Raw genomic sequence first — 10,353 nt, forward strand, 5'->3', positions numbered from 1 at the left:
TTCCAGTGTTCCTTCTTCAAGGCCAAAGAAATCATAAAAACTATTTGGTTCCCCGCCCCCAACACCTCACTGTGCCCACCCACCAGGTGGGTGTGCCCTACTATTTGAGAAGCACAGACATAAAGACTAGAAGTTTTAAAAGTAGCCTAAACTCATTTGGAAATCAAGATGATTGTCTGGATCTCAATAATGTTTTTAATATATTGTTTTAAAAAACTTTAACATCAGGAATTTTCAAATACTTTCTAGATATATATTTGAAAAAAAGGATAGGAGTCCCTGATGGAATGATCTTGATACATGCTGTTAATCCTGATAAATGGGTTTCATATTGATTGATTAAATGTCTTAATAATCTGGCCCAYGTGTTCTTCTCTCCCAGGTTACTCCAACGCGACCTTCCTGACCAACAGCACGGTTTTGACCTTCAGAGGCAACGGCCACATCCTGCGCAACATAACCAGCGTGTCGCTGACCCTGCGCACACGCAAACGTAACGCAGCCGTCCTWCACGCAGAGAAGGATTCCTTCTTCATCACCATCTTTGTCCAGGATGGCAACCTCTCCGTGGAGCTTCAGAGCGCTTCTGCAGACGAYGGCGACGAGGAGGAGGGAGGGCCGCGGGTCTTGAGTCTGAGCAGCAGGAGGAGTGTCAGCGACGGGGAGTGGCACACCCTTCAGCTGTTCATGACGGATCCCTGGGCTCCGGCCTCTCGTTGGACTCTGGTGCTGGATGAGGAAATAGAAGAGGCCAGCATCTCTAAGAACCTGGAGGGCAACTTGAACTTCCTCAGACAAGACGTGGACGTCTACCTGGGGGGCCTGTCCCTGGATGCGGGCTGGTCCCTGGCAGGGTGTCTGGGCACGGTGGAGCTGGGCGGCATCGCCCTGCCGTACTTCAGCTCCTCAGACGTGAACCTCCCACGTCTGCAGGAGGAGCAGTTCGTCCAGTCGTCAATGAACCCCCCGCTTGTCGGCTGCAGAGGGGCGTCCGTGTGCGAGCCCAGCCCGTGTCTGAACGACGGGAGGTGCCAGGACCTCTTCAACACCTACAACTGCAGCTGCTCCAAGGAGTGGGCCGGGAGGCGCTGTGACGTCTTCATAGACGCCTGTGATCCGAGTCCCTGCGTRCACGGCAACTGCTCCGTCACTTCACTCAGCTACGAGTGCACCTGTGAGCTGGGGTACACAGGTGTGGACTGTGAGGAAGAGCTGGACATGTGTGAACAGCACATGTGTGCCAATGGAGGCACCTGTCTGCATGGGCCGGAGAGATACGCCTGCCTATGCCCCGAGAACTACACCGGACCTTTCTGCAGGTAAATACTTCCTAAAGGTACTTAATGCAAAAAAATACTAAATCAAACATAAATTAGATTATTCTAAACATCAAGTGGTGCCATTTGAAGGAGTAAACAAAGCACTCACTAAAAACCACGTGGAAGCTTGAATCACGTGATTGACCTTGAGTTAAACACGAATGAATCAGACTAAAATTATATCTATCAGAAGATTTAAACACAAACAGTTTTAGCAAAACTTTTACGCTGGTAAATTCGATATTTGGCCTCATTTCAGATGCATTGTACGACTGGCTTGCCACACACTTTGGGCTCTGGAGAGTATATAGACAAACCCAGTTTGTCCAAAGAGGTGTCAGTCAAAAGAAGACAACCAATCAAATTGTTTGGACGGCCTATTGGGCAAATTCAAAGTCCCTGGCAGTGTGGAGGCTATAAAGAGGCAAGAAATAACCACGAACTGGGAATGCACTCTGATGGGTACATTGATAAACGAGAAGAAAAAACAGAGCAAAATTAGCCAATCAGCGTTTACRCTTTAAAAAYGCCCACTTTGAGTCCGGAGATAAMCCCTCTCTTACCAGCTCCTCTTTCACCCCTTTTCTGAGCTGTGTCTCAGATCAACTCATTTTGAGGCTGTCTCTTTAAATCCAAACAAGGCGCTTCACACTCCGACCCCCCTGCAGCTTCCAGACCGGTCCATTCTGGTTTGATAGAGGGGTTTACAACTATATAGCGGCRCAGAAACATTTTATTTACAAATTATTTAAAAGACCAACTACAGAAGACTTTCTGTGACGTAACRGTTCAGAAAACATCATGGAAAATACAAAAAACTGAACAGGTTGAAAACATATGAACCAAACAGAACTAGTAACTCTAAGTGCACGACAAATTGTGATTAATGGCTAAAAAAAAGTGGATTTTGTATGATGTGTCCCCTTTAATATCTCTATGCTCCAAAAAGGCCTTCAAACACCAAAAGCGTAACTTAGCAAACACAAACTACACAAATAAATGCTGCAAAATCGCACAGCCGAGGGACCGCGCCGCAACACGAACAAAAAAGCCTTGACTGTAAATGTCTCCACGTCTCCGCCTCTGTTCGGCTTTTCAACCACAGTCACAGTGAGCGCCTCAGAAGCTGCGTTTCTATTCTAGTGTCAGCCAGAAAAGGCCTCAGTCTGCTACACAAGGCTCTCTGGTTCAGCACCAGCTTCTTTCCCCCTGTCATCTAACATTTGCCTCTGAGAACCAGCAGGGGAACGCCTCCAAACATTTATCCCGTAAACACACACAGCCTCGTGCCTTTTTGCCTTTTTTTTTTTTTTTGCACATGGAAAAAACCTTTTTGTGAGCTCCTCAGTAAAAAAGCAACCAATGGAGCGATCTCCCTTTGCTGGGAACATCTACGCCGTATAGTTTTCAGCAAAATGACTTCCCTTTGTTTGTCTCTCTTGTTTGTGCTTCTTTCTTCCTCCTCACATTTTTTTTCTCCCTCTCTCACCTCTCTGTTCCTCTGCAGTGAACGTGTGGAAGAACTTCCTTGGTACATCGTTGTCAGAAATGTGTGAGTGTTTTTTTTTCTCCCTCATGTGTTTTCAGGTGTTTGTTTCCTGTTAGATATTTGTCTCTCACATGTCACGCACGATGCCTCCTGCTCTTTTCTTTGGCTGTGTGCAACAAAATGCCAAGAAAAGCAAATATTAACACTCTTTCTGACAGTGTTTGTTGTCAAATGAGCCAACAACTCTTTCAAATGAGTGACAGTTGTTGTTCAAAAATGATCCGCACTATCCACACAGAAGCTTCCCTTACAAAAAAAATTGTACCTTTTCAAAAATAAGTGCGTATTTTTGTAACCACTGAGGAGAGAATTTCAAGTCGTGAACAGACAGTGTTGCTGTGATTCATGCAAATGCAAGCATTTTGTTTTTTTATCCCTTTACAAGTGATTTGACATTCTGCTTGTGTCCAATAATCTTGTTATCCTGGTCCCCTCGTGTTTTTTTTTTTTCTTCTTCTTCTTCTGAGGAACAAAGCAGTAAAACATAAATAACGTGTATTTGTACTCGTGACTTTTCCTTCAGACGGCCCAAGCTGCCTGTTTCTGTGTGCGGTGATGACAAAAGGAACTACACCTGCTTTAACGGAGGGAACTGCACGGACCGGGAGCTGTCCTGTGACTGTCCGTCAGGCTTCGTCGGGCACAGGTAGGACACGAGAAAACAAACAAAAGTCAACAAATGACTGCAAACGTACTTGATAAGGTCCAGAACAGAGAGATAAGATTAGCTTCAATGTTAGAGCCTGAGCATTAGTTTGTAATAGATTGTTTTTATTTTACAAATCTCTTACTGTATATAAAACTTTATAGAAAAAAATATGACACTAAGTAATATGTATGAACATGAAGTGTTCAAACGATGGGCCTGATGTTTCTTTTTCAAACTTTGAGTCTGTAAAATGCCTTATTATTATTATATGAATTATTACATGAATTATTATACACCGGGAGGAGGCCCCGAGGAAGACCCAGGACACGCTGGAGGGACTATGTCTCTCGGCTGGCCTGGGAACGCCTTGGAGTTCCCCAGGAGGAGCTGGAAGAAGTGGCTGGGGAGAGGGAGGTCTGGGCCTCCCTTCTGAAGCTGCTGCCCCCGCGACCCGAACCCGAATAGGCGGAAGAAAATGGATGGATGGAATTTATTTTAGAGAAAAGGAAGGGGCTGATGTTGGAAGATTTTTTTTCTTGCCCCTGCTACCTTTCATTTCATTATAAATTGTGTTTTGTTTTTTATTGCACATAATTTTTTCTTCTTGTTGTAATGAAACAAACAAAGAAGCAATGGATTAAATAAGTAAATGATGATAAAAAGTGAGTTAACAAAAAAAAATAATTAAAAAGCATCAACAATAGCTCAGGCAATGGATTAAATAAGTAAATGATTATAAAAAAAAAAGGAACGAGCTTTGCTGTGTTGTGTAAAATTTACCATTACATTGTAAATAAAACCATATTTTTATGATCTAACTTTATTTTAACAGAATGGGATAAGAGTTGAAATAAAAAGTAATACCACACTGTAAATATTTATAGACCCACACCACAGTACTTTACTTACTTGATTAGATTATTTTTAATGTACAGAAACAAAACAGGCCCCAGGGTTGAGCCCTGTGGGATACCCCTTTTTGCAGTTTGTTCAAATCAAACTGATATTTTCTAATAAACACGCACCGATGATGAAGTATTTTAAAAAAATAGTAAAAAATGTGCTTTGTTTAAGTTTTAGTGCCAGTTATTTAGAGAAAACGTGTCTGGTGTTGATTGTGTTTCTGTACAGTCATAAATAACATTTTACATTGATTATTTTATTTTAACGAGGTTAATGTGTTCATTTAATTTCATTTTGAAAATATTTCTACATCTAGTGGATTTATTTGAACTGAAAGTTTTTGAACTCCTTGGTAAACTCTTATATAAAAATTTATTATGTTCTGGATTCTTTTCATTTAGCAATTTTTCTCAGCTTATTTATGAAACAGTTGACTAAACAAAAGTTGTGATAGTTTTTCTTTTACTGAAGAGCTTTGATCTTTAGGAGTAGAACTTATTTGTTTTGACCTGTGATTGTGTGTGTGTGTGTGTGTGTGTGTGTGTGTGTGTGTGTGTGTGTGTGTGTGTGTGTGTGTGTAGGTGCGAACAGGAAGTGGACGAGTGCAAGTCCAACCCGTGTCTAAACGGAGGGTACTGCCGCAACCTGGTCAACAAATTCGTCTGCGTGTGCGACATGAGCTTCGCTGGAGACGTGTGCCAAACAGATGTAAGCGACATTTACTTCTATGTGGCGGTGCTGCTGTGGCAGAACCTCTTCCAGCTGCTCTCCTACCTCATCCTGAGGCTGGACGACGGGCCGGAGGTGGACTGGGGAGGGAACGACTGAGTGTGTGTGTGAGTGTGTGAGTGTGTGGTACTCAGGGGACACATTTTTTTGTGCATTTGACTGAATAATGAGGGAAAACAAGAAAGGGTTAAATTAACACAGATTTCTGTGGTTTTATGTCCAGTTCTGCAGAAATATATTGTGCCTTAAATACTTGTATTTAATTTTTTTTTTGTAATTGGCAGCACATTCTTTAATGTAGGTATTTATATATCTTATTTTAACCACAAACAGCCGGTGGATGTTCTGTAGCAAAGTTGCTTTTCATTATTGTTTAAAAGTCAATTAAAACAGAGGAAAACACTAGGATCAAACCATTATTGTCCATAATGTAAACACTAATACATTTTTTTGGCGTTTCTTACCTCCAGTGTGAATCAGCACCAAAGATACTGTCGGCTCCTGGACTTACCCAGAAAGCCTTGCCTGTAGTGAGACGTTCCTTTTTACAACCCCAGTTTGTAAAAGTTATAATAGTGGGTAAAAGTAAAAACAGAAAGCAAATAGTTGCAAATCTTATAAAYCTCCTTTTAATTCACAGTGGAACACAGTCAACATCAAATGTTGAAATAAAGACATTGTACCTATTGAAAATAATAATTTTATGGGAGCAACACAGGTGGGGTTTTTTTAAACTATAGATACCACATTTTTCTACTAAAGAGGAGAGGAATCATCTGGCCTGTTAGCGCACAGTTTAAAAGCCTGCCTCTCTGATGGTATGGGGGTACATTAGTGCCTATAAGATGCGTTACAATTGGGAACACTTTTTGAAGATATTTAGCTGCTTTAAAATTTAAAATACTTTTTCATAAAGAATAAAAATCTAGTGTTTAAAATTTTAACATTTAATATGTTTACTGTGTTTCATGCATGCACTCATTAGTATTCACTTCATGTTGCATCTATTCTTTTCACACCCTAAACATGATTAATTAGCTGCTCATTCACATCCTGGGAGCTGGACCTTAAAGAGTCAGGAACTAAAACAGGACACAACAAAACATTTAACATGCTGAATTAAACAAGTTGAGACTTTTAGCTTTAAAACAGGCTTGTAATTTTTAAAAACCTACCTAAACGTGCAGAATCCTACGTGTCTGTGGGTCAAATGCTGTAAAACTGTGAGGTTTTTCTGTTGTGAAAAGGAAGACTGCTCTGAGTTTCATAYAAAACCATTCGTGGTAAAACTGAGGGAAATGTTAAAATCTGAGTTATTTATAATGTTTCCTGCTGACAATATCCTGTCAGTTGCGTTTGAACTTGATTTCAGGAGCTCCGTTACGGATGAATTTGTGAACTCTGAGAAACAGTGTTGTAGCTACAAAAGCTCCTGGGGGGCCCCGGATGCCTCACCTGTTCTTGATGTGCGTTCAGAGCGGAGCGTGACTGACTGCTGTGTGTTGTTTTGAGAAAAAAAAACACTGAAGTTTTTTTTTTCTTTTCTGTCTCTACAACCTCTTTCTGTCTGAGCCAAAGATATTTTAGGCCTAAATCCTCCGCGGCTCGGGTTGAATCGCACCTCTAAACATTTGACTGCACTGCTGTGGTCAGCACTGAATCAAACAGGTTCTGTAGGTCTGTCTGTGTGGTACTGTTTGACTTTCTGTCTGTAACGTCACCTGTGTCCAATCATCTTGTCTGTCTTCGTCTTTTTGTTGTTAATAAAAACAAAATCAGCCTTCGTTTGTTGCCTGTCCTCTTTTATGTCTTGATCTCCTTCATGTTCACCCATTTTTCCTTCATTTTCACCGAACCGCTTGTTAACCTTCTCAGCAGCTTTCTTCCCGTGTGTTTGCTGTAGTCAGGTGGACACCGTGGCATCAAACATAGACAGTTAATCCTCTTTAACAAGATGAGGAGCCCAGAATAGCCTGGCTTCAGAAACAGACAGGGGTCACGCTCACACAGAGTGAGAACACACTACAGCTCTGTTATTTAAGACTTCAGCTCCCTCACACTTTACAGAGCTTTAACTTTTAAATCACACATGAAGAACACCGATCGTCTCTCAGCTGTTCACCAGCAAACCAAACACAAGCTCTTCCTGCAGCTCGGAGCAAAGTCATCATGTTCTCAAACATGTTCTGCTTCAGTTCAAACAAACTCTGATCAAATCTTCAACTCAARTCATCTCTGGATCTGGAAGCTTCTAGAAAAATCTCCTTCAGAGCGTTCAGAAGGTCCCAGAAACCAGCAGAACTCTAAAGTCTGAACTTCATCTCMGTCAAAAATCTCTCCATTACGCCACCGATGACCAAGCATTGTACTGCGCTCCTCACTTTGGGAACCACTGCCTTAAGAAGTGACCTTAATGAATTCAAACCCACCTGTGTGTAATTTATTCTCAGTGACTATAGATGTTCTGAGGAGGGTTCAGTTTGTTGATACAGCACCAAGTCACAACTAACATTGTTTCAGGGCACTTTACACAAAAAACAATCAATCTACGACGCAGCAGATTGTGTTGAATCACTTCATCACAGTCTTATATCCTGAGCTGAACACTGGTGACAGTGGAGAGGACAAAGTCCCTTTTAACAGGAAGAAACCTCCAGCAGAACCAGAACCAGGCTCAGGACAGGCGGCCATCTGCCTCGACCGGCTGGGTTTGGGGACAGGAAAGAGACACAGGTAAACACAGAAGAACTGGTCCARGTGTATTTTCCTCTAGAAGAGGAACAAAGAAAACACATTATTGATAGAAGTAATTTTAATAAATGTAGAGAAGAGAGACTAAAGACAACAGCAGAGTGAGGAAATGTGCTCAGTTTGTGCTCCAGCAGTCAAAGTCTAGCAGCAGAAATGAAGAATAATTCAAGAAACCTAAGTCTAACTATATGATTTATCAAAAAGGAAAGTCTTCAGTCTAATCTTGAAAGTAGACAGAGTGTCAGCCTCACGGACAGAAACTGGAAGTTGGTTTCACAAGAGAGGAGCTTGATAACTGAAAGCTCTGCCTCCCGTTCTACTTTTAGAAACTGGAGGAACCACAAGTAAACCTGCAGTCTGAGAGCGAAGTGCTCTGTTAGGAAAGTACGGAACAATAAGAGGACCTATTATGGAGAGGATCTCTGTGGGCTACACAAAACATGTTCATTAGATTTAAAACACAAAATCATTTTCAGATGATGAGATTTCACCTGGTCAGATCTGCCTGTTCTGAGCTCCTTTCAGAACGAGCCGTTTATGCAAATAAGCTGCCGTTGGCAACGCCCTTCCAACTTTTTGTTTACATTAGCTCCACCCTCCCAGCACAACCTTTACGTGGKCTATCGTTCAACATTACTCTGTGCAAAACGACAAATCATGTTCACGCCGAACAGCAACACTAAACACACAACACATCACTTAAGCAGCATACAGCAGGGACAGAAGTTTCCTTCAGCTGAAAGTCCTTGGGTAAATCCTGCTGTCGGCTGGTAGAAGTTTACCARTGGCGGGCAGCACTAAGCTAAAAATTAACTCCACTAGCCCTAAAACACTAACTCAAATATTTAGGTACCCTAATTCTAAAGCACTAACACACTGAAAAATTTAGCAAAAGCTAATTCTAAAGCACTAAAAGAACCCAGTCAACCCATGAACATTCTTCAACAAGACAACATGAGTCACATGTTGCCGTGTTGCTCTCTTAAGACTTATCATTAACATTCCACAGCTGGATTTGTGTTCATATATTGTCACCTGGTGGAGAAGTGACACACATACGAACAAAATTTTCAGTCAGCTGTTAACATTAACGTTGATCAATAACATTTATAGACCTCAGTTAGTGCTTCTAAATTTAGCCTATAAAWTTAGCAAGTGCTAATACACTAATAAATTTTAAAATGAGAAAAAGCCCTAAAGCACTAATCAGGAAACTAGTTTCACCTATTAGTGCTTTAGTGCTTTATTGGAACTGTGCCCACCGCTGAAGTTTTCAAAGGAGTCTATTGTGAAATTATTTACACAAACTATCTACATCACTAGGAYATTGCCATTAAAAATAAAATGAAGCCATGGAAGAAACTGCTCAGATCAGACCAAGGACRAACCTTTGGCCTAAAAGAATGCACYACGGTGAAGCACGGTGGCGGMAGCATCATGATGAGTGGATACCATTTTTATTTTTTTTAAGCAGACACAGGTAAGTAGTTAGTGGGACGATGCGTGGAGCTAAATACGATCCTGAAAATACTCTTTAATTGACAGTTCCCGTCCTCCGGTGGCTTTGTTTTAGTTACTGAATGTCGTTGTTGGAACTGGMAACTTTTCGAGTGATAAAAACGGGAAAACACAAACTGCGTGTGACCCAACCACCCACACAAGCTGTTTCATCAAGTCTGTGTGTGTCTCTCTGTGTGTGTGTCTGTGTGTGTGTCCTTTTCAGGCACAGGTAGCCCTGACGGTGAGGAAACGGGGGGGAGATGGGAAGCAGTTTTTCCAGTGTTGGCACTTATGTGGCCATCCTTTGAGAGCAAGGAAAGCGGAGAGGAAGAAATGTGCTTTGCCAGCATAAAAAAAATAATAATAAAAAAAATAGAAAGCAGCATCTGGCGCTGAAGTGCAGTTTCAGCAGAGAGCTGGTGGCATTCACAGAAGTTTGGTCTGCTTCACAGAAACGTATGAGGGCAGCTTATCTGGCGCACACACAAACACACACACACACACACACACATACACACGGAGCAGGTTGATAGTGCTGACAGAAGGGAAGCATCTCTGCTGTCTGTGTGTGTGTGTGAGGCTTCAGGGTGGCCTCGCTGTGCACCTCAGAGACTGGTTAGTTAGACATCTCTGTGTCGGTGTGTGTGTGTGTGTGAGGCTTCAGGGTGGCCTCACTGTGCACCTCAGAGACTGGTTAGTTAGACATCTCTGTGTCGGGGTGTGTGTGTGTGTGAGGCTTCAGGGTGGCCTCACTGTGCACCTCAGAGACTGGTTAGTTAGACATCTCTGTGTCGGGGTGTGTGTGTGTGTGAGGCTTCAGGGTGGCCTCACTGTGCACCTCAGAGACTGGTTAGTTAGACATCTCTGTGTCGGGGTGTGTGTGTGTGTGAGGCTTCAGGGTGGCCTCACTGTGCACCTCAGAGACTGGTTAGTTAGACATCTCTGTGTCGGGG

General features: G+C 42.3%; 1 protein-coding gene across 1 annotated transcript in view; it reads left to right on the forward strand.

Annotated features, from left to right (window-relative positions):
• Window positions 1-10,353, forward strand: part of crb1 (crumbs cell polarity complex component 1) — a gene marked incomplete in the record, with an annotated part of 28,936 nt that overhangs the window by 13,519 nt on the left and 5,064 nt on the right. Inside the window, 4 exon segments of the mRNA XM_014007309.1 lie at window positions 383-1,319; window positions 2,827-2,871; window positions 3,392-3,514; window positions 5,002-5,128. Coding sequence (XP_013862763.1) covers window positions 383-1,319; window positions 2,827-2,871; window positions 3,392-3,514; window positions 5,002-5,128 — 1,232 coding nt within the window.

Source organism: Austrofundulus limnaeus, unplaced genomic scaffold (genome assembly GCF_001266775.1).
Source record: "Austrofundulus limnaeus strain Quisiro unplaced genomic scaffold, Austrofundulus_limnaeus-1.0 Scaffold41, whole genome shotgun sequence".
Classification (NCBI taxonomy): Eukaryota; Metazoa; Chordata; class Actinopteri; order Cyprinodontiformes; family Rivulidae; genus Austrofundulus; species Austrofundulus limnaeus.